The 25,542-nt window shown below is 44.2% G+C and overlaps 1 protein-coding gene across 3 annotated transcripts in view; it reads left to right on the forward strand.

Annotated features, from left to right (window-relative positions):
* SCUBE3 (signal peptide, CUB domain and EGF like domain containing 3) overlaps positions 1-25,542 on the forward strand; it is a 1,252,506-nt gene that overhangs the window by 140,287 nt on the left and 1,086,677 nt on the right. For all 3 annotated transcript variants that reach the window (XM_075335886.1, XM_075335887.1, XM_075335888.1), the window contains exon 4: positions 8,883-9,017. In XM_075335886.1, the coding sequence (XP_075192001.1) occupies positions 8,883-9,017 (135 nt within the window). The remainder of the gene's footprint in view (positions 1-8,882; positions 9,018-25,542) is intronic.

Genomic DNA, 25,542 nt, shown 5'->3' on the forward strand with positions numbered 1-25,542 from the left:
GCTAGACGTTTATTTTTAGTCTTATGAGCTGAAGATTCAGTACTGATACTAGCTGTCACACTGTACTCTAAGATGTACAATAGCAGTACAGCGCAGTAATGTGGGACTGAGAGGATTCCTGAAACTATCTGAGAAGGTAGTTAGCTGGTAAACCACTAGGGGGCATAAAAGTGGAGGAAACATATGAGCAGGGAATTCCCTAGCAGAGGTAATACTAGTCAAGCCCACCAGATGGCAGTAGAATCGTCAGAAAGCCATGTCACAACATGAGGTCTTGTAAGTACACAAGGGCAAAGTCTAAACGTAGTCAGAGGGAAGCAAATAGTCAGTAGCTGGGAAATCAGAGCCTAGAAGCGAGGGGGAGTGGGAAGACAAGACAGAATAAAGGTAAACAGATAAGGAACGAACAGGGAGACAGCGGGAGAGACACTGATGGAAACAGACAACAGAGGAGGTTAACAGGTCATGTGAACACGGAGGTCAGGAGGGGGCAGGGCAGACAACAGGTCACTCAAGAGCAGAACACAGCAGAGCCAGAAGTATCACTGGTGAAGTCCAAGAGAAACAGTGCCCTAATAAAGCAGCCTGACCTCCAGAACGAGGCAGAAAGGATTAACCCCTAACGTGACTTGCATCAGAAGTGAAACTAAAAAAAAGGCTCAGCTCCAGCTGAGCCAGGAGTCAATCATGACACTAGCACTATTCAAAACCTCCTTCGGATACCCCCTAGCCAGAAACTTAGTTCTCATTTCCTGTAATCTGATATTTTTGGTCTCCTGTTGATTGACAATCCTATGTATCCTAAGAAATTGAGACTTGGGTATGGAATTTCTCATGGCTTTGGGATGGCAACTGTCATATGAGAGTAAGTTGTTCCTGTCAGTAGACTTTGTATACAGATCGGTTTGTAAGTGCCCATCATCCAATTTCGTGATTGTAACATCTAGGAAATTAATATGATGTAAATCATGATGTATAACACATTGGAGTTCAGGCCAAATACTGTTAATATGATCATGAAATTCCATAACGGAGTCCAACGGGCCCCCCCATATGCAAAAAACGTCGTCGATAAATCTCTTCGAACAAATACAATGCTCTTGGGATCCCTTATGTGACTATATGAATCTATCTTCAAAATGAGACATATATGTATTTGCATATGGGGGCGCCACATTAGACCCCATTGCGGTCCCCTGTCTTTGTCTTTAATGATCTTTTCAAGTAGAATGGCCAAAGGGGAGAGGATAGAATCTGTGCCAGCCACTATCGGTCTACCAGGGGGCTTTACCAATGTCTTATGGATTTTGGGGAGCACATAAAAAACAGGGATAATAGGATTCTGTTTTTGTAAAAAATCAAATGTATTCTGATCAATAACTCCCTTTTGTAGATACTAGCTGGAAACCGATCTAATCCTCCCCCGTATCCTACTGGTTGGATTACGTGACAATATCCCATAAACATTAGTGTCCCCCAACTGTCTCTGTATTTCTTGTACGTACATTGATCTGTCCATAACAACCAGGGCTCCGCCCTTATCGGCTTGTTTTATGATAATTTCCTTGTCCTCCATAAGAGATGTCAAAGCTACTTTATCATTATTGGAGAAGTTGGAAGGACAATATAATGATTTATTAGATAGATCTTTGCAGAATGAGGCAATATCATTCTCTAGTAAACCTATGAATGTCTCTACCGGAGGGTTATTCTTGGGAGGCATGACCGTGCTCTTGGTTTTAAGGCCCAAATCTTTGATACTGATAGGAGTGATAGGAATGGGCTGTATCAACGGTCTCAAACCTGTAACAGGTGTTGAAGAAAAATGTGCCTTAATACGGAGATTTCGATAAAATCTTAATAAGTCCATTTGTAACTGAAAGGTGTTAAATTTATAGGATGGACAATATGATAAACCTTTCTGAAGAAGATTAATTTGATCTGGTAACAAATTCTTAGAGGAAATGTTAACTACAATAGTGTCCGTCGTACCTGGGATCTGGTTACTATCGTGGATATTGTTGAGTCGGTGGCACTTTCCCCCCCGCCTTGGTTTCCTCTTTGGCCTCTGCGATTTCTTTGACCTAAAAAAAGAGGTTTTGGTCATCTGGTATAAGAAAATTCCGATTCTGAAGCCGAGTTATCACTAGAGGAATATTGAAACCGTCTTGGAAACACTCGGGAGGATGTGTTGCGCCACCGATAGACTGTTATTTTTATAATCTTCGGTATCCCTTAGGAACTTCTCCCTTTTAATTTTCTGACTCTCAATTCTATGATTTTGTAAATCCCGTGTGATTTGATGTTTAATTTTCGCCAAATCTTCAGCCGAGGAGGTGGAGCTCAATTGTTGTTCAATCACATTAATCTCTTCACGTTTGGAGATAATAGCTTGATTTAAGTAATCCAAAGTTACAGTCATTAAATCGAAAGAACATTTATTGAGAATCTGTTCAAAATGATTACAAAAATCTTGATTGTCAGTGAAGATGGTCGGTCTTACACCAACCCGTAATCCTCTTGGAATTCTTTGAACATGTACATATTCAGCAATAGTGGCACAGTGGAATTCCAAGTTTTGCAATTTTCTAGATTCCTTTTGATAGTCCCGGGTTCTAAGTTCTTGGGCCGGGATGTGCAAAAAATCACTCTGTAATGTGATGCGGCTCACAATCTCTGCCGTTTCATCAGCAGTGTAAGAGAAAGCTTCACTTGTCATATTCTTAGAAAAAATAAGGGTGCTCACACTAATGGTGCAACTATATAAAAATATAGAAATGTGGCACTCCTTATACGCTGGTGCTTGGATAGGGTCCCACCCCTTATCAAAAAACATCAAAGAATCCAGCACTCAAAGCATGAAATGAAATTATTTTTTATTCTTTTAATTTTTGTCAAGAACACAATTGTTGTGTTAATTTTTAAATATTTTCGGTCTTCCGACCTTCATCAGATAACACTATAACAGAAGAAATACAGAAAAAAACTTTAAGTAGATACAGACATAATGTATAATGTATAATGACATAATCCAATCATGGTATCAAAGAAAGGCTGAAAAATTCCATCAATTTGCAATGAAACATTGACCATAAAAATGACATACAAGATGTCAAAAAAACATAGAAAAAGGGAAAAAAAAAGGACAAAATAAGCCCCCTTTCCCCCTCCCTTCTCCCTTTCCCACTCCCCCCTTCCCTCCTTTCCCCCCTTCCCACCCCCCTTTTGGTCTAAGGTTTAAAATCTGATGCTAATAACGTTCATCCGTATTATTAACATAATCATTCTTTGACTCTAATCATATGCACCATTCCCTGAGTCCTCTTTTTGTTACTCATTTTTTATTATTCTGTATTTCATTTTTTTCTGTGGTATATACTTCTATATTTCCCTTATACATCTTTTGATTCATTTCTATATTGAGTAGTAGCGTTACTCTCCATATTTGACTAAATGTATCTTCACTCAAATAAGTTGGTACATCACTTTCCATTATGGTAATGGACAGTGATGTTTTGATCTTTATGTCATAGTAATTACTTAATTAAGACGCTGTTTGTCATAGCATAGTCCAGGGCATGTGTTTGTATGCGATTCAGCCCGTTTGTTTATTTGCCATCCCCGTCCAGCTGATAGGACTTAATTTCTTGAGGATCAGCGGTTTAGGCAGTTTGCACATGCGCACGTTTGCCAACCAACCGACTTTACATGTTGCCAATCAGGATCGTCACTTCCGACTCGCGGACCGGAAGTGACGTTCCCCTATGAGTAATGGGCTAATTAAGCGGTCTATTTAAACCTGATCACTGGGCTGTCAGAGCACACACCTTGCAGACCCGGACGGGCAGCTTTCCCTTTTTTCCAGGCATTTGCACACGTTGTACTAAGAGCCTTTGTTTGGTGAGTGTTATTGCACAGCATTGTATATCAGTTTTATTGGAGAATCAGTTTATTATATGTTCTCTTACCATGCAATTTTTTGTTGATTCAGCATGGCACAGTATTTGGTTCCTTTTTTCTGTTTTCTCAGTATCTATTTATATCTTATATTTCCTCCCCTTATTCTTAGGAGGACATTGTATCTGTTAGTGAAGTGGCTCAACTGACAGATCATTTATTTTGTCCTTTTTTGCACTTTTTCTATGTTTTTTTTACATTTTGTATGTCATTTTTATGGTCATTGTTTCATTGCTAATTGATGGAATTTTTCTGCCTTTCTTTGATACCATGATTGTATTATGTCATTATACATATGTCTGTATCTACTTAAAGTTTTTTTCTGTATTTCTTCTGTTATTGTGTTATCTGATGAAGGTCGGAAGACCGAAAATTTATAAAAATTAACACAACAATTGCGTTCTTGACAAAAATAATTTCATTTCATGCTTTGAGTGCTGGATTCTTTGATATTTTTCCCTGTACTCATAGCCACAGTACACATCGGGTTAATAAGCAAACCCTTGTTTATTTACCCGATGTGTACTTTGGCTATGTACAGGGAGCAGGGAGCCGGCAGCACAGGCAGCGTGAGAGCGGCGGACGCTGTAACTAAAGTAAATATCGGGTAACCAAGGAAAGGGCTTCTTGGTTACCCGATGTTTACCGTGGTTACAGCTTACCGCAGGCTGCCAGACGCCGGCTCCCTGCTCCCTGCTCGCTTCAGTTCGTCGCTCTCTCGCTGTCACACACAGCGATATGTGCTTCACAGCGGGAGAGCAACAAGCAAAAAATGAAGCAGGACATTCAGCAACGACTGGCGGCCTCACAGCAGGGGCCGGGTCGTTGCTGGACGTCACAAACAGCGACGGGAAGTCGCTGCTACGTCACAGAAAATGGTGACGTAACAGCGACATCGCTGTCGTTGTCGCTATGTGTGACACCACCTTTGGAGGTGAACTCATTTTTATTGCCCACAGTTTAGACATTAATGGCTGTCTGTTGAGTTATTTAGAGGACACCTTATTTATGCTGTTTTACAAGCTGTTTACTGACTACTTTACATTGTAGCAAAGTAGCAAAGTGTCATATCGTTAGTGTTGTCCCATGAAAAGATAGAATAAAAAATTTACAAAAATGTGGGGGTGTACTCCCTTTTGTGATATACTGTACATGAGATCATGTAGTCAACAGCAATGTCAAACTCTACTATTAAAATCAATGACCATTCAATAATAATTTTTACCACATTTCCCCAGTTACCAGAACACTACACATAGCACCGTATAATTATTCAGAATGTTAATATTATTTCACATTTTTTTGGGCCATTTTAATGGAAATTAATGACCGGACTTATTAAAACTGGCATGGCCTTCTTAGGAATTTGACACATCTTTCAGCTGCTGTGCATCATTGTAAGAAATACATTCCAGTCAGCTGCTTTTGTGGCATAAATTATCATGACTATGTTGTCTACAGTTGGCCATGCCCCCTCCCTGTTAAGTTTCACCCACTGTTCATATAGTTGTTGGAGCTAGCAGCAGCACTGGCATAAAAACACCAAGAGTTGCAAGATTTTGCGACATTTCAAACCATTTTGCACCAGAATTCTAGGAATATACTAGACCTTTTAATGAACAAGTTGCCTTTTATAAGGGAGCAGGAATGCTTGCAACAATGTTACCTTGTGATGGAAAATCCATGATTCCATAAATACTTGGTATATAGCTATGCTAAATGGATTTTGTCATTAAGAATATTTTTAACAATGTAAATGTTTTTGTCATATGGAAAGCTGTTTAACTTTAATGCAAGCAAAAGCAATTACTGACATAAGCATAAAATGCTATTTACTGTCATAACATTAATTATTACCATTACATCCATTTATTTTGAAATTATATGTCAGTAGCTTTGCTGTTTTGGATTCTTACTGCTGAAGTTAGAAACAGTTGTGCCATTATAGCATGTCACGCTAATCCTTCAGTTGGGATATTTAGCAGAAAAAAAACACACTTTCATTTCTTTTCTTACCATCATTAATTTTGTTTCAATCTTCCCTCCTACAAATAAACAGCAACATTCAATGAAAGATTTGTGGATTGCCCTGAATATTTTAGTGATACAGATCTTGTTAACCTTTTTATTGCTTTATTGCATTAACATTGAGGTTTTTCAGATGGTATTTTCCTGTTTCACATTATAAGGTTAGTTTTGCTTTGTATTGTTATCCAAGTCTTAAAACTACCTTTCTTTTCACAAAGCCCACTAATCTAATTTTATTGACTGGAATAGAGGAAGCCAAGAGCTGGTCAGGGAGTGAACTCATGTGGTCTGCTTTTGAGGGGGACCTCTAGGGAAATGAAACCTGTATTTTTATTCTGCCTGTATTTTTACTTTTACAGAGAAGAGAAACTGTTATAAGTTTGCTAGTAGGCTGCAGTTGACAGAAACATTACCACATTTATATTAAATAGGTTGTCCACTACTTGGACCACTCCTTCTCATTCCCCATATGCGCACCCATAACAATAAAACCCAAATTCTTACCCCCACTACTGGCATGATTCCACCGATGTTGGAACTTGCGTTGTCGGGGCTCATTTGACATTGTTATGACATGCAAGCCCAGAGTCTAATTATTTTTTTAAATGATTAAAATGAAACAGCGAGTGATTCTCTTTATTTTTTTGCTAACCAGCCAATGTAAAGCTGACAGCTGAGGATTGCAGCCCCCAGTTATTATTATTATTATTTATTATTATAGCGCCATTTATTCCATGGCGCTTTGTCTGTTTTACCTCCAAAATAGAACCAAACGTAATTTTTTTTTTCTAAAACGTAAATATTGTGATACCCTATTAACATATGAAAATAAATCAGTGCCAGGGATACATGTAGCACTCCTGAAGCCATCAGGAGCTACAAGGTACTGCATCCTGTCAAAGATGCAGGGCCTACCGCCAGGGACCCAGAAGACCAGTGCCGGTAACACCAAAACACATGTATAATCCTTATTTTTCCCTTCCCCAAGGACTGGTGACAGACTAGGGTTGGACCCAATGGATGGTCACCATGGGGTGGAGCCGATCCAGTCCACTAGACAACCAGGGAGGAGGGGGCCAAACAGTCAGTAAGTGGAAGTGAAAGGAGACGGACGTAACAGTGACCTGTCAGGCGCAGGCATGTGGTTGCTGAAGGAGTACGGTGGAGTACTCTCGGAACCATAGCAACAACAGGGTACAGAGCCCTAGGTCAGACAAATGCTCCAGGCAGACCTGGTAAAATTTGTACGGTGAGGGGACTAGCCAGGACCTCACCGATTGTAAAGTCTGGGGCACCAGCAGTGACTGGAGAACCAGGTACCAGAACAGAGCACCAACCCTACAGGGTTCAAACTGCCCGCCGTATGGATTAAAGACTGAAAGACTACTAGGAAAGGACCCCCAGACGCTTCAAGCCATGGGGACCCACCAACCAGAGACAGGTGCAGGGGAAAGAAGCCACCAGGTTACCACACCGGCACTGGGACTAAGGGGTCCAGTTTTGAGGACCAGCCTTCTTCAGGTTGCCAGCCATAACAACGTTGTGAGTAAAGAAACCAGTTACACTGCAACCCCTTGTGTGGCCTACCTTCTTTCCATGGCTAACTCCATCACCTACCACCTGGGGCCCGGACCAACTTGTGGAGGGCCCAACATCCAGGCTGCCATTAACATCAGCCCCAGCGGTGAGCGACTGTGCAGCAGTGGCTCCATCTACCTAGCTGCAACCTGCAAGTGGCATCACGACAAAAACTTTATTATCATTCCCCTGTACATAGCCCCTCTCAAGCAACCCCCAGAGTAAGGGAACCGGGCAACGGCCACCCAGTTAACTGTCCCCATAAATATAAGGCCCGGGACCGAGTATCCCACAGCCCTGGGGCGAGTCATACACAAATGAAAGAAGGACTAGAGAAAAATAATTGTCAAATACAAAATACAGTTTTATTGCTACAAAAGGTGAAACAAGTGCACAGTGGTGGCAAAGAATGAGTGGAACACACTTTGCACAGATAAATACAAAGTACCTCCTGATGAAGCCATTCGGTGAAACGCGCTTCGAGGTCTTGCCCTGTGCCTGGTCTGCCTCATCCTTTTCCTGCTGACTTTATTATGACTCAAGGTATTGTGTTATTTATTTTATTCTGGTTGCCAATGGAGGAAGCACTTTAGGGTGATTAAGATATTTTGTGTAACAGCTATAGCACCCTCTCTTCTGCAGCCACTATTGTCTGTATATTTATACCTTTACAGCAGATTATACTGCCATCTTGAGGCCATCTTTGGTACTTTGTGTTTATCTGGGCAAAGTGTGTTCCACTCTTTCTTTGCTACCACTGTGCACTTATTTCACCTTTTGTATCAATAAAACTGTATTTTGTATTTGACAATTATTTTTCTCTGGTCCTTCTTTGGTTTGTGTATCCCTGGCACTGATTTATATTCATACTGTATGTTAATAGGGTATCACAATAGTTAGGTTTTATGTTCCACATTGGACCATTCCTCTTAAGAAATTTCATTTCTTTGTAGGTTTAGATCATCTTTTTTTGTCTTTATTGTCCACAGCAGCATTTCGCATTCACTAAAGCTTGTTGATTGGCTGTAGCATTTCAACAAACTTTATTAACATACAAACAGTACCCGAACTCGGACACAGACTTTTTTTTAAAAGTCTGTGTTTGCGTTCGGACCTGGACACCCAGTGTCCAATGTAAACCCTGAATTTTACTATACAGGTTCACTTATCCCTAGAGATCACAGCTTTATTAACAGAAAAACTGTCATTTTACTCACAAAATATGATTTATTTTTAAATGTAAGGTTAATTTTTCCTTTTTTATTTGCTGCTGATAGTGTTTATACTTAATATGATTTTAATATAATCTTTTCATTTAGATTTGGATGAATGTATGGAAGGCAATGGAGGTTGTCAGCAGATATGTGTCAACATGATGGGGAGCTATGAATGCCGTTGCCGAGAAGGGTTTTTCCTAAGTGACAACCAACACACGTGTATCCAGCGCCCTGAAGGTGTGTTTTATGACACAAAACATAAATGATATAAACTTTACCAGCAAAAATTATATATCTAGCTTTAGCGGTAGATGTAAATATTGTTTCAATTTTCTGCAATAAAACAATAGTAGAAATAAAGGTAACAAATCTTATTATATCTTATTGCAGAAAAATGACTCTTTCACCACATAGCAATCTCTTCTCCTCCTTCTACCTGCCTCCCAACAGAGCACTATCGAATTATGGTAAAATTCATCTTCAATAGAGTAGAGATGAAGACAGATTAATAACTTATTGGGAAATAGAGTGTTGCAACCCAGTAGTCAGCATTACTTCGAATTCTGACAATCCGAGGGTCATGTTGTAGGTAGTGCAGCAAGAAGGCGCTCATGTGTCTTGCACATCCAGGAGGACCAAGTCCTTGCTGTGTTGGTGGCAGCGAGGTGAGAATCATGCTTCCTTCCTCTGCCCTCTCCCCCCAACCTCGCACAACAGAAATGGGATCAAGGCCTCCCTCATCTGCTGAGTCTTCCATGCCCATGGCCAGTTCGTCCTCAATTTCTTCCTGGGCTCCTGCACCTTCCTCAACAGTTTGGCTGCTACCATGCGCCCTTGTTAATCCCTCTCCTCGACAGTCCCATGCCTCCCGCCTTGGTGCTGCTGACCGTCTGGACCTTGTAGATCTTGGTATCCCTTCCGCATATGAATCCTCCTGTACTTCCTCCCCTTCCTCTTGTCCCACTACCTTACTCCGAATACTGTTTAGCGTGTGCTCCAGCATGTAAATGACTGGAATTGTCATGCGGATAATGGCATTGTCAGCGCTAAACATCTTCGTCGCCATGTCGACACTGTGCAGAAGGGTGCATAGGTCCTTGATCTGAGACCACTCCAGCAGCGTGATTTGCCCTACCTCTGGATCTCGTTGGCCCAAGCTATACGTCATAACATATTGCACCAGGGCTCTGCGGTGCTGCCACAGTCGCTGCAATATGTGGAGAGTCGAATTCCAGTGTGTCGGCACATCGCATTTCAGCCGGTGAACCGGCAGGCCGAAAGACTTCTGGAGTGATCCAAAAGCAGTTGAGGAACTTCTACATACAAAGGATTGACGCACAACTTGTGGGGATGGCAAGACTTGTACAGCAGACCCTTCTCCATCTCTCACCATGGTTACCCAGTGCCCAGTCATCGACATGTAACGCCCCTGTCCATGCTTACTGGGCCAAGTATCTGTGGTGAAATGCACCCTGTCACACACAGAGTTTCTCAAGGAAGCGGTGATGTTGTGTGTGACATGCTGGTGTAGCACAGGCACACCTTTCTTGGAGAAGTAGTGGTGACTGGGCATCTGATACTGGGGCACTGCGACGGACATAAGGTCTCGAAAATCCTGTGTGTACACCAGGCAGAAAGGCAGCATTTCGGTAGCCAACAGCTTGCAGATACTGAAAGTCAACCTCTTAGCTTTGTCATGGCTAGGAGGAAATAGTCTTTTACTTGCCCACATCTGAGGGACCGAGGGCTGGCTGCTGTGCTGAGAGGGCGTTGAGTAGGGTGTCCCTGGAGAACTGCTGGTCTGTGAGGAAAGTGCAGGCACAGACATAATGTTGCCTTCATCCAAAGGTGGTGCTCTCGATGTCTGAGAGAGCTCAACACCAGCAGCTGTTTCCACTTCCAAAACAACTGACGACCTGCCAATCACACTGCCTGTTACGGGTAAAGAGGTGGAAGTTCTGCGTCCAAAAGCATGTTTGACTGCTGTTCCCACAGTCACAGAGGATGAAGAGCGCGCGGATGCATTTGATGGGGCAGACAGTGGTTGGCCCACCCCGCTAGGCCGCATTGTAGCACAGTGAGCTTCCCACTGCGACTTATGCTTCATATCCATGTGACGGTTCATGGACGAAGTACTCAAACTAGTGAGTTTTTGGCCTCTACTTAGACATTGGTGACAAATCTTACAGATGGCATGAATTGGGTGATTCTTTGCGATGTCAAAAAAGGACCAGGCTAGGCAAGGCTTAGAGCCCATGCGACCTGCAGAGCCACCCCGACTTGTGCTCAGAGGCAGAGTTGTGGCTGAGGATACAGTTGTTGATGTTCTTCCAGTACTCCATCTCTGCCCAGGAAGGCACAACCTTACCTGCTGGTCACTAGCATCCTCCTCCACCTCCTCTGCTGACCTCATCGACTGACTGACTCTGGGTTGACAGTAAGTAGGATCTAAAACCTCATCATCACCCTGTGTGTTTGCACTCCTCTCATCCTCAGAGCCAACCTCTTCCTGCCCTGAACGAATACTTAAGTTGTCATTCCAATCACGTATCTGAGTCTCATCATCATCAGCATGTTCCTCATTGTCTCCATCAAGAGGAGTTACAGTTTGGAAATGAGGGTCTACATTTTGCTCAGAACCTTCTTCATCTGGGCCTGAATCTGACTCACAAAGCTTCTGGGCATCAGTGCAGATAATTTCTTCCTTGTCTGGACTCACTGCAGCTTTGGAACAGACCTCTGATTCCCAGGCTATTGTGTGACTGAACAGCTCTGCAGACTCAACCATCTCTGTTACCCCATACTCTGAAGGGTGGGTGGAGACTTGTGAGCTGGTAGAAAGCAAGTGCGATTGGGGTGACAACTCAGAGGACTGGAGTCTTTGGAGTGTTGAAGTTGAGGTGGAGGAGAGGCCACTTGATGGAGCACTTGACATCCATTCAAGCATCTGCTGTGTTTGTGCCTCATCTACTTTTGGTAGCAATGGTCGTTTCCGTAACAAAGGGATCATATCAGATTGTCCACTGAAAGTAGTAGACATCTTACTTTGGCTGGAAGATGGTCTTTTTTCAGGAGATGTTACTGTTGCTTTACCACCTACCCCACGGACACAAACTTTTTTTTCCATTTTCCAACACGCCTGTTCCCTTTTCCACCAGCATCTGGCCTTTTGCCACTCATTTTGTTTGTGAACAAATTGGACACTGTTTGCTGCAGTTAAAATTTGTCTAGCAGAAATAGAGATGCGGTGTAGCTTTCTTGACAGCAGTGGTAGGTCACTGACTATCACAGACGCTGATACTATGTCCCAAAGAATTGCCTGCACTTTTTGCAGTTAACAATTGTGTAGCAGAAATGGAGAGGTGGTGTAGCTTTCTTGACAGCAGTGGTAGATCACTGACCATCACAGACACTGATACTATGCCCCAAAGAATTGCCTGCACTTTTTGTAGTTAAAAATAGTGTAGCAGAAATGGAGAGGTGGTGTAGCTTTATTGACAGCAGTGGTAAGTCACTGACTATCATAAACACTGATACTATGCTCCAAAGAATTGTCTGGACTACCTTCAGTTAAACATTGTGTAGCAGAAATGGAGAGGTGGTGTAATTTTCTTGACAGCAGTGGTAGGTTACTGACTATCACAGACACTGATACTATGCCCAAAAGAATTGCCTGGACTACTTTCAGTTAAAAATTGTGTAGCAGAAATGGAGAGGTGGTGTAGCTTTCTTGACAGCAGTGGTAGGTCACTGAGTATCACAGACACTGATACTATGCCCCAAAGACTTGCCTGCACTTTTTGCAGTTAAAAATTGTGTAGCAGAAATGGAGAGGTGGTGTAATTTTCTTGACAGCAGTGGTAGGTCACTGACTTTCACAGACACTGATACTACACCCCAAAGAATTGCCTGCACTTTTTGCAGTTAAAAATTGTGCAGCAGAAATGGAAAGGTGGTGTAGCTTTCTTGACAGCAGTGGTAGGTCACTGACTATCACAGACACTGATACTATGCCCCAAAGAATTGCCTGCACTTTTTGCAGTTAAAAATTGTGTAGCAGAAATGGAGAGGTGGTGTAGCTTTCTTGACAGCAGCGGTACATCACTGACTATCACGGACACTGATGCTATGCCCCAAAGATTTGCCTAAGCTGATTTAGACAGACACTGTGAAAATCACTTGCACAGCGCTGGCACAGACCTACCTAGCAAAAATAGCTATGAGCTGCTCTAATCTAGCCCTGAAAAGGGCTGAAATTACAAGTAGTCCCTAATCCCTAAACCGATGTCTCGATTGCACTGTATAAGTGTATAGCGCCCACAGCGGGAGTGGGAGCGGTGACTGACACACAACCGCAGCACTGAGATAATGGCAGCGATGGGGAAAATGGCCGGGTCTTTTAGGGCAAGGACATGTGACATGCACAGCCAATGAAACATGCCCTTGCTTGTCTGGCAAAAATCCACTTTGCTGTGTGTGTGTGTGTGTCTGTGATTGGCTGACAGTCTTGGCCTGCCCCACTGGACGCGCGGTTAGGAAAATAAAATCTGCGATCGACATTCTTTCAGCACTCAGCAGCACTGATCTAAACCCCGTCCCTCCTGCACACTACACCGCGAATTTTGGTAATATCATTATTAACAGTGATGAACAGTATTACAGTGAAAAGGCAGCTAGTAACTAGCTACGCTTTTGGTGATTGAACCGTTATCGAACGGTAACTCGAACGGTCGAATGTTAAGCAAATCGTTCGAGTTCGTCGAATGACTCGTACATGGCCCAAAACAACTCGAATTTGAAATTGGCGAACTGTTCGATTTGAACATCGCTCATCTCTAATCGCAAAGTGTCACCTTTGTGAGAGTCACAGGGTGTAGGATTCAGCATCCTGGTTCGGTCCATACTGTTTACTGTATCAAATGCTTAGTTAGAGGAATAATGTAGAAACTGCTGATAATCAGAGCAGTTCCTTTTCAGCCGAATGAATTGACTTTTAGGGATCCGTTTTTTATGTGTATTGGGATGTGCACTCTTCCATCTGAACTAGAGATGAGCCACCCCCCTACTAGTGTTCGAGTTCGATTCGGTTTGTCGAACGGCGGGTGTGATTGTCGAACACCTTCGAACCCAATTGAAAACAATGACAGGCAAACACAAACACATACAAACATATAGAAAACACCTTCTAAGGTGTCAAAAAGGTAACAAACAACTCAGAAGACACCACAAACACATGGAAAAGTGACAAGTACATATACTCATGCTGAAAGAAAAGAGCTAGACGAGTAAAAGGAGGAGAAGACATAAATATAGGCATTTCATGCCCTTCTAAAATCATGTAAAACAGAGCAAGGGAACTCCAACAAGAGTCTCCATTTTTTAAAAACATTTGGCCACAGACACCACTTAAGTGGCATCAATTGTCCCACAGTTGCAAACTTAACATGTTGATTTGCATGAAGCACAATCAAAAATCCACAAGCCTTTACTCTCCCCAAGATGACAAAGGGGTAGAAAAGTCCTTGCGGATCCATGACTTGTTCATCTTGATGAACGTTACTCTGTCCACATTGTCACTGGACAGAGATGTGCGCTTACCTGTCAGCACACACCCAGCAGCACTGAAGAAATTTTCTGAGAGAACGCTGGCTGCGGGACACGACAAGGTCTCCAAGGCGTAAAAGGTCTAAAAAATTCATAAAACGATTCCATAAAATTGCTGTTACCACCAGATACGGTGTTGCTGATATGGTTTGAGTGATGATGACTCGACAGTCCCATGGTTGGCAAGTTAGAACTGTAAGATTCACTCTGTGCAGCACTGGTGTTTATTGTAAAAGCCAATCTCATATTGTGTAACAGCTTCTGCTGATAATCCTGCATATGTGCGTCCCTTTCTATGGCAGGAATTATTTTGCCAAATTTTGACTTGTACCGGGGATCTAAGAGTATGGCAACCCAGTAGTCAGCATTACTTCTAATTCTGACAATTCGAGGGTCATGTTGTAATTAGTGCAGCAAGAAGGTGCTCATGTGTCTTGTGCATCCAGGAGGACCAAGTCCTTGCTGTGTTGGTGGTGGTGAGGTGAGAATCATGCTTCCTTCCTCTGCCCTCGCCCCCCAACCTCGCACAACAGAAATGTGATCAAGGTCTCCCTCATCTGCTGAGTATTCCATGCCCATGGCCAGTTCGTCCTCCATTTCTTCCTGGGCTCCTGCACCTTCCTCAACAGTTTGGCTGCTATCATGCGCCCTTGTTAATCCCTCTCCCCCACTGTTCCATGCCTGCCGCCTTGGTGCTGCTGACCGTCTGGACCTTGTAGATCTTGGTATCCCTTCCGCATATGAATCATCCTGTACTTCCTCCCCTTCCTCTTGTCCCACCACATGACTCCGAATACTGTTTAGAGTTTGCTCCAGCATGTAAATGACTGGAATTGTCATGCTGATAATGGCATTGTCAGCGCTTAACATCTTCGTCGCCATGTCAAAACTGTGCAGAGTGGGGGCATAGGTCCTTGACCTGAGACCACTCCAGCAGCATGATCATCCCCACCTCTGGATCTCGTTGGCCCAGGCTATACGTCATAACGTATTGCACCAGGGCTCGGCAGTGCTGCCACAGTCGCTGCAACATGTGGAGGGTCGAATTCCAGCGTGTCGGCACATCGCATTTAGGCCGGTGAACCGGCAGGCCAAAAGACTTCTGGAGCGATGCAGAAGCAGTTGAGGAACTTCTACATACAAAGGATTGACGCACAACTCGTGGGGACTGCAAGACTTGTACAGCAAACCCTTCTCCATCTCTCACCATAGTTACCCAGTGCTCAGTTAGCGACATGTAATGCCCCTGTCCATGCTTACTGGTCCAAGTATCTGTGGTGAAATGCACCCTGTCACACACAGAGTTTCTCAAGGAAGCGGTGATGTCGTGTGTGACATGCTGATGTAGCACAGGCACACCTTTCTTGGAGAAGTAGTGGCGAGTGGGCATCTGATACTGGGGCACTGCGACGGACATAAGGTCTCGAAAATCCTGTGTGTCCACCAGGCGGAAAGGCAGCATTTCTGCTTGCAGATGTTGAAAGTCAACCTCTTAGCTTTGTCATGGCTAGGAGGAAATGGTCTTTTACTTGCCCACATCTGAGGAACGAGGGCTGGCTTCTCTGCTGAGACGGCATTGAGTAGGGTGTCCCTGGCAAACTGCTAGTCTGTGAGGAAAGTGCAGGCGGAGACATAATGTTACCTTCATCCAAAGGTGGTGCTCTCGATGTCTGAGAGAGCTCAACACTAGAGATGAGCCACCCTCTAGAGGCTCGAGTTTGGTTCGGTTCGTCGAACGGAGGCCGCGTTCAAGTTCGGCAAGCCGTTCAATGAACCTCTCGAACCCCATTGAAACCAATGGGAGGCAATCACAAACACATGAAAACACATAGAAAACACATTAAAAGGCGTCCAAAAGGTGACATACAACTCCCAAGAAAACACAAACACATGGGAAAGTAACAAGGACAAATACTCCTGCGAAAACAAAACAAATGGACGAGGAAAAAGAGGACGAGGCACAGATATAGGCATGGCATGCCCTTCTAAAATCCTGTAAAACATAGCAAACGGACTCCAAGCAGAGTCTCCCTTTCTTCCAAAAATTGGGCCCCACAGACACCACTTAAGTGGCAGCACTTATGCCCCAGTTGCAAACTGGACAGGTTGATTTGCATCAAGCACATTCAAAAATAGGCCAGCCTTAACTGTCCCCAGGATGATACCGGGGTAGGTAGCAAAGTCTTTGCTGAACCATGACTTGTTCATCTTGGCTCATTTTTAAAAACACCGCAAGGGGATTCCAAGCAGAGTCTCCCTTTTTTCCAAAAATTGGGCCCCACATACACCACTTCAATGGCAGCACTTGTGCCCCAGTTGCAAACTGGACAGGTTGATTTGCATCAAGCACATTCAAAAATACGCCAGCCTTAACTGTCCCCAGGATGACACCGGGGTAGGAAGAAAAGTCTTTGCTGAACCATGACTTGTTCATCTTGGCTCATTTTTAAAAACACCGCATGGGGACTCCAAGCAAAGTCTCCCTTTTTGCCAAAAATTGGACCCCACAGACCACTTCAGTGGCAGCACTTGTGCCCCAGTTGCAAACTGGACAAGTTGATTTACATCAAGCACATTCAAAAAAATGCCAGCCTTAACTGTCCCCAGGATAACACTGGGGTAGGTAGCAAAGTCTTTGCTGAACCATAACTTGTTCATCTTGGCTCATTTATAAAAACATCGCAAGGGGACTCCAAGCAGAGTCTCCCTTTTTTCCAAAAATTGGGCCCCACAGACACCACTTCAGTGGCAGCACTTGTGCCCCAGTTGCAAATTGGACAGGTTGATTTGCATCAAGCACATTCAAAAAAACGCCAGCCTTAACTGTCCCCAGGATGACACCGGGGTAGGTAGCAAAGTCTTTGCTGAACGATAACTTGTTCATCTTGGCTCATTTTTAAAAAAAACACAAAATGACTCCAAGCAGAGTCTCCCTTTTTTCCAAAAATTGGGCCCCACAGACACAAATTCAGTGACAGCACTTGTGCCCCAGTTGCAAACTGGACAGGTTGATTTGCATCAAGCACATTCAAAAATATGCCAGCCTTAACTGTCCCCAGGACGACACCGGGGTAGGTAGCAAAGTCTTTGCTGAACCATAACTTGTTCATCTTGGCTCATTTATAAAAATATCGCAAGGGGACTCCAAGCAGAGTCTCCCTTTTTTCCAAAAATTGGGCCACACAGACACCACTTCATTGCCAGCACTTGTGCCCCAGTTGCAAACTGGACAGGTTGATTTGCATCAAGCACATTCAAAAATACGCCAGCCTTAACTGTCCCCAGGATAACAGCGGGGTAGGTAGCAAAGTCTTAGTTGAACCATGACTTGTTCATATTGGCTCATTTTTAAAAACACCGCAAGGGGAATCCAAGCAAAGTCTCCCTTTTTTCCAAAAATTGGGCCCCACAGACAGTACTTCAGTGGCAGCACTTGGGCCCCAGTTGCAAACTAGACAGGTTGAATTGCATCAATCACATTCAAAAATACGTCAGCCCTAACTGTCCCCAGGATTACACCGGGTTAGGTAGCAAAGTCTTTGCTGAACCATGACTTCTTCATCTTGGCTCATTTTTAAAAACACCGCAACGGGACTCCAAGCAGAGTCTCCCTTTTTTCCAAAAATTGGGCCCCACAGACACCACATCAGTGGCAGCACTTGGGCCCAGTTGCAAACTGGACAGGTTGATTTGCATCAAGCACATTCAAAAATACACCAGCCTTAACTGTCCCCAGGATGACACCGGGTAGTTAGCAATCTTTGCTGAACCATGACTTGTTCATCTTGGCTCATTTTTAAAAACACCGCAAGGGGACTCCAAGCAGAGTCTCTCTTTTTTCCAAAAATTGGGCCCCACAGACACCACTTTATTGGCAGCACTTGTGCCCCAGTTGCAAACTGGACAGGTTGGTTTGCATCAAGCACATTCAAAAATATGCCAGCCTTACCTGTCCCCAGGATGACACCGGGGTAGGTAGCAAAGTCTTTGCTGAACGATAACTTGTTCATCTTGGCTCATTTTTAAAAAAAACGCAAGGTAAATCCAAGCAGAGTCTCCCTTTTTTCCAAAAATTGGGCCCCACAGACACCACTTCAGTGGCAGCACTTGTGCCCCAGTTGCAAACTGGACAGGTTGGTTTGCATCAAGCACATTCAAAAATATGCCAGCCTTACCTGTCCCCAGGATGACACCGGGGTAGGTAGCAAAGTCTTTGCTGAACGATAACTTGTTCATCTTGGCTCATTTTTAAAAACACTGCAAGGTGACTCCAAGCAGAGTCTCCCTTTTTTCCAAAAATTGGGCCCCACAGACACCACTTCAGTGGCAGCACTTATGCCCCAGTTGCAAACTGGACAGGTTGATTTACATCAAGCACATTCAAAAATACACCAGCCTTAACTGTCCCCAGGACGACACCAGGGTAGGTAGCAAAGTCTTTGCTGAACCATAACTTGTTCATCTTGGCTCATTTATAAAAATATCGCAAGGGGACTCCAAGCAGAGTCTCCCTTTTTTCCAAAAATTGGGCCTCACAGACACCACTTCATTGCCAGCACTTGTGCCCCAGTTGCAAACTGGACAGGTTGATTTGCATCAAGCACATTCAAAAACACGCCAGCCTTAACTGTCCCCAGGATAACACCGGGGTAGGTAGCAAAGTCTTAGTTGAACCATGACTTGTTCATATTGGCTCATTTTTAAAAAGAGTGCAAGGGGAATCCAAGCAGAGTCTCCCTTTTTTCCAAAAATTGGGCCCCACAGACACCACTTCAGTGGCAGCACTTGGATCCCAGTTGCAAACTGGACAGGTTGACTTCCATCAAGCACATTAAAAAATATGCCAGCCTTAACTGTCCCCAGGATGACACCGGGGTAGGTAGCAAAGTCTTTGCGGAACCATGACTTGTTCATATTGGCTCATTTTTAAAAACACCGCAAGGAGACTCCAAGCAGAGTCTCCCTTTTTTCCAAAAATTGGGCCCCACAGACACAACTTCAGTGACAGCACTTGTGCCCCAGTTGCAAACTGGACAGGTTGATTTGCATCAAGCACATTCAAAAATACGCCAGCCTTAACTGTCCCCAGGATGACACCGGGTAGTTAGCAATCTTTGCTGAACCATGACTTGTTCATCTTGGCTCATTTTTAAAAACACCGCAAGGGGACTCCAAGCAGAGTCTCTCTTTTTTCCAAAAATTGGGCCCCACAGACACCACTTTATTGGCAGCACTTGTGCCCCAGTTGCAAACTGGACAAGTTGGTTTGCATCAAGCACATTCAAAAATATGCCAGCCTTACCTGTCCCCAGGATGACACCGGGGTAGGTAGCAAAGTCTTTGCTGAACGATAACTTGTTCATCTTGGCTCATTTTTAAAAAAAAAAACGTAAGGTAAATCCAAGCAGAGTCTCCCTTTTTTCCAAAAATTGGGCCCCACAGACACCACTTCAGTGGCAGCACTTGTGCCCCAGTTGCAAACTGGACAGGTTGGTTTGCATCAAGCACATTCAAAAATATGCCAGCCTTACCTGTCCCCAGGATGACACCGGGGTAGGTAGCAAAGTCTTTGCTGAACGATAACTTGTTCATCTTGGCTCATTTTTAAAAAGAGTGCAAGGGGAATCCAAGCAGAGTCTCCCTTTTTTCCAAAAATTGGGCCCCACAGACACCACTTCAGTGGCAGCACTTGGATCCCAGTTGCAAACTGGACAGGTTGACTTCCATCAAGCACATTAAAAAATACGCCAGCCTTAACTGTCCCCAGGATGACACCGGGGTAGGTAGCAAAGTCTTTGCGGAACCATGACTTGTTCAAATTGGCTCATTTTTAAAAAAAACACAAAATGACTCCAAGCAGAGTCTCCCTTTTTTCCAAAAATTGGGCCCCACAGACACCACTTCAGTGGCAGCACTTGTGCCCCAGTTGCAAACTGGACAGGTTGATTTACATCAAGCACATTCAAAAATACACCAGCCTTAACTGTCCCCAGGACGACACCGGGGTAGGTAGCAAAGTCTTTGCTGAACCATAACTTGTTCATCTTGGCTCATTTATAAAAATATCGCAAGGGGACTCCAAGCAGAGTCTCCCTTTTTTCCAAAAATTGGGCCACACAGACACCACTTCATTGCCAGCACTTGTGCCCCAGTTGCAAACTAGACAGGTTGAATTGCATCAATCACATTCAAAAATACGTCAGCCCTAACTGTCCCCAGGATTACACCGGGTTAGGTAGCAAAGTCTTTGCTGAACCATGACTTCTTCATCTTGGCTCATTTTTAAAAACACCGCAACGGGACTCCAAGCAGAGTCTCCCTTTTTTCCAAAAATTGGGCCCCACAGACACCACATCAGTAGCAGCACTTGGGCCCAGTTGCAAACTGGACAGGTTGATTTGCATCAAGCACATTCAAAAATACGCCAGCCTTAACTGTCCCCAGGATGACACCGGGTAGTTAGCAATCTTTGCTGAACCATGACTTGTTCATCTTGGCTCATTTTTAAAAACACCGCAAGGGGACTCCAAGCAGAGTCTCTCTTTTTTCCAAAAATTGGGCCCCACAGACACCACTTTATTGGCAGCACTTGTGCCCCAGTTGCAAACTGGACAGGTTGGTTTGCATCAAGCACATTCAAAAATATGCCAGCCTTACCTGTCCCCAGGATGACACCGGGGTAGGTAGCAAAGTCTTTGCTGAACGATAACTTGTTCATCTTGGCTCATTTTTAAAAAAACCGCAAGGTAAATCCAAGCAGAGTCTCCCTTTTTTCCAAAAATTGGGCCCCACAAACACAACTTCAGTGGCAGCACTTGTGCCCCAGTTGCAAACTGGACAGGTTGATTTGCATCAAGCACATTCAAAAATATGCCAGCCTTAACTTTCCCCAGGATGACACCGGGGTAGGTAGCAAAGTCTTTGCTGAACGATAACTTGTTCATCTTGGCTCATTTTTAAAAACACTGCAAGGTGACTCCAAGCAGAGTCTCCCTTTTTTCCAAAAATTGGGCCCCACAGACACCACTTCAGTGGCAGCACTTGTGCCACAGTTGCAAACTGGACAGGTTGATTTACATCAAGCACATTCAAAAAATACACCAGCCTTAACTGTCCCCAGGACGACACCAGGGTAGGTAGCAAAGTCTTTGCTGAACCATAACTTGTTCATCTTGGCTCATTTATAAAAATATCGCAAGGGGACTCCAAGCAGAGTCTCCCTTTTTTCCAAAAATTGGGCCTCACAGACACCACTTCATTGCCAGCACTTGTGCCCCAGTTGCAAACTGGACAGGTTGACTTCCATCAAGCACATTAAAAAATACGCCAGCCTTAACTGTCCCCAGTATGACACCGGGGTAGGTAGCAAAGTCTTTGCGGAACCATGACTTGTTCATATTGGCTCATTTTTAAAAACACCGCAAGGAGACTCCAAGCAGAGTCTCCCTTTTTTCCAAAAATTGGGCCCCACAGACACCACTTCATTGGCAACACTTGTGCCCCAGTTGCAAACTGGACAGGTTGGTTTGCATCAAGCACATTCAAAAATATGCCAGCCTTAACTGTCCCCAGGATGACACCGGGGTAGGTAGCAAAGTCTTTGCTGAACCATGACTTGTTCATCTTGGCTCATTTTTAAAAACACCGCAACTGGACTCCAAGCAGAGTCTCTCTTTTTTCCAAAAATTGGGCCCCACAGACACCACGTCATTGGCAGCACTTGTGCCCCAGTTGCAAACTGGACAGGTTGATTTGCATCAAGCACATTCAAAAATATGCCAGCCTTAACTGTCCCCAGGATGACACCGGGGTAGGTAGCAAAGTCTTTGCTGAACCATGACTTGTTCATCTTGGCTCATTTTTAAAAACACCGCAAGGGGACTCCAAGCAATGTCTCCCTTTTTTCAAAAAATTGGGCCCCACAGACAGAACTTCAGTGGCAGCACTTGGGCCCCAGTTGCAAACTGGCAGGTTGATTTGCATCAAGCACATTCAAAAATACGCCAGGCTTAACTGTCCCCATGATGACACGGGGGTAGGTAGCAAAGTCTTTGTTGAACCATCACTTGTTCATCTTGGCTCATTTTTAAAAACACCGCAAGGGGTCTCCAAGCAGAGTCTCCCATTTTTCCAAAAATTGGGCCCCACTGACACCACTTCAGTGGCAGCACTTGAGCCCCAGTTGCAAACTGGCAGGTTGATTTGCATCAAGCACATTCAAAAATACGCCAGCCTTAACTGTCCCCAGGATGACACCGGGGTAGGTAGCAAAGTCTTTGTTGAACCATGACTTGTTCATCTTGGCTCATTTTTAAAAACTCCGCAAGGGGAATGCAAGCAAAGTCTCCCTTTTTTCAAAAATTGGGCCCCACAGACACTACTTCACTGGCAGCACTTGGGCCCCAGTTGCAAACTGGACAGGTTGAATTGCATAAAGCACATTCAAAAATACGTCAGCCTTAAATGTCCCCAGGATGACACCGGGTTAGGTAGCAAAGTCTTTGCTGAACCATGACTTCTTTATCTTGGCTCATTTTTAAAAACACCGCAAGGGGATTCCAAGCAGAGTCTCCCTTTTTTCCAAAAATTGGGCCCCACAGACACCACTTCAGTGGCAGCACTTGGGCCCAAGTTGCAAACTGGACAGGTTAATTTGCATCAATCACATTCAAAAATACGCCAGCCTTAACTGTCCCCAGGATGACACCGGGGTAGGTAGCAAAGTCTTTGCTGAACCATGACTTGTTCATCTTGGCTCATTTTTAAAAACACCGCAACTGTACTCCAAGCAGAGTCTCTCTTTTTTCCAAAAAATTGGGCCCCACAGACACCACTTCATTGGCAGCACTTGTGCCCCAGTTGCAAACTGGACAGGTTGATTTGCATCAAACACATTCAAAAAAACGCCAGCCTTAACTGTCCCCAGGATGACACCGGGGTAGGTAGCAAAATCTTTGCTGAACCATGACTTGTTCATCTTGGCTCATTTTTAAAAACACTGCAAGGGCGCTCCAAGCAAAGTCTCCCTTTTTTCCAAAAATTGGGCCCCACAGACAGTACTTCAGTGGCAGCACTTGGGCCCCAGTTGAAAACTAGACAGGTTGAATTGCATCAATCACATTGAAAAATATGTTAGCCTTAACTGTCCCCAGGATTACACCGGGTTAGGTAGCAAAGTTTTTGCTGAACCATGACTTCTTCATCTTGGCTCATTTTTAAAAACACCGCAACGGGACTCCAAGCAGAGTCTCCCTTTTTTCCAAAAATTGGGCACCACAGACACTACTTCAGTGGCAGCACTTGTGCCCAAGTTGCAAACTGGACAGGTTGGTTTGCATCAAGCACATTCAAAAATATGCCAGCCTTAACTGTCCCCAGGATGACACCGGGGTAGGTAGCAAAGTCTTTGCTGAACCATGACTTGTTCATCTTGGCTCATTTTTAAAAACACCGCAAGGGGACTCCAAGCAATGTCTCCCTTTTTTCAAAAAATTGGGCCCCACAGACAGAACTTCAGTGGCAGCACTTGGGCCCCAGTTGCAAACTGGCAGGTTGATTTGCATCAAGCACATTAAAAAATACGCCAGGCTTAACTGTCCCCATGATGACACGGGGGTAGGTAGCAAAGTCTTTGTTGAACCATCACTTGTTCATCTTGGCTCATTTTTAAAAACACCGCAAGGGGTCTCCAAGCAGAGTCTCCCATTTTTCCAAAAATTGGGCCCCACAGACACCACTTCAGTGGCAGCACTTGAGCCCCAGTTGCAAACTGGCAGGTTGATTTGCATCAAGCACATTCAAAAATACGCCAGCCTTAACTGTCCCCAGGATGACACCGGGGTAGGTAGCAAAGTCTTTGTTGAACCATGACTTGTTCATCTTGGCTCATTTTTAAAAACACCGCAAGGGGAATGCAAGCAAAGTCTCCCTTTTTTCAAAAATTGGGCCCCACAGACACTACTTCACTGGCAGCACTTGGGCCCCAGTTGCAAACTGGACAGGTTGAATTGCATCAAGCACATTCAAAAATACGTCAGCCTTAAATGTCTCCATGATGACACCGGGTTAGGTAGCAAAGTCTTTGCTGAACCATGACTTCTTTATCTTGGCTCATTTTTAAAAACACCGCAAGGGGATTCCAAGCAGAGTCTCCCTTTTTTCCAAAAATTGGGCCCCACAGACAGTACTTCAGTGGCAGCACTTGGGCCCCAGTTGAAAACTAGACAGGTTGAATTGCATCAATCACATTCAAAAATATGTTAGCCTTAACTGTCCCCAGTGGCAGCACTTGGGCCCAAGTTGCAAACTGGACAGGTTAATTTGCATCAAGCACATTCAAATATACGCCAGCCTTAGCTGTCCCCAGGATTTTACCGGGGTAGTTAGCAAAGTCTTTGCTGAACCATGACTTGTTCATCTTGGCTCATTTTTAAAAACACCGCAAGGAAACTCCAAGCAGAGTCTCCCTTTTTTCGAAAAATTAAGCCCCACAGACATCACTTTAGTGGCAGCATTTGGGCCTCAGTTGCAAACTGGACAGGTTGATTTGCATCAAGCACATTCAAAAATACGTCAGCCTTAACTGTCCCCAGGATGACACCGGGGTAGGTAGCAAAGTCTTTCCTGAGCCATGACTTGTTCATCTTGGCTCATTTTTAAAAACACTGCAAGGGGACTCCAAGCAGAGTCTCACTTTTTTCCAAAAATTGGGCCACACAGGCACCACTTCAGTGGCAGCACTTGTGCCCCAGTTGCAAACTGGACAGGTTGATTTGCATCAAGCACATTCAAAAATATGCCAGCCTTAACTGTCCCCAGGATGACACCGGGGTAGGTGGCAAAGTCTTTGCTGAACCATGACTTGTTCATCTTGGCTCATTTTTAAAAACACCGCAAGGGGACTCTAAGCAGAGTCTCCCTTTTTTCCAAAAATTGGGCCCCGCAGACACCACTTCAGAGGCAGGACTTGTGCCCCAGTTGCAAATTGGACAGGTTGATTTGCATCAAGCACATTCAAAAATACGCAAGCCTTAACTGTCCCCAGTATGACACCGGGGTAGTTAGCAAAGTCTTTGCTGAACCATGACTTGTTCATCTTGGCTCATTTTTAAAAACACTGCAAAGGGACTCCAAGCAGAGTCTCCCATTTTTCCAAAAA

This window comes from Anomaloglossus baeobatrachus, chromosome 2 (assembly GCF_048569485.1).
Source record: "Anomaloglossus baeobatrachus isolate aAnoBae1 chromosome 2, aAnoBae1.hap1, whole genome shotgun sequence".
Taxonomy (NCBI): domain Eukaryota; kingdom Metazoa; phylum Chordata; class Amphibia; order Anura; family Aromobatidae; genus Anomaloglossus; species Anomaloglossus baeobatrachus.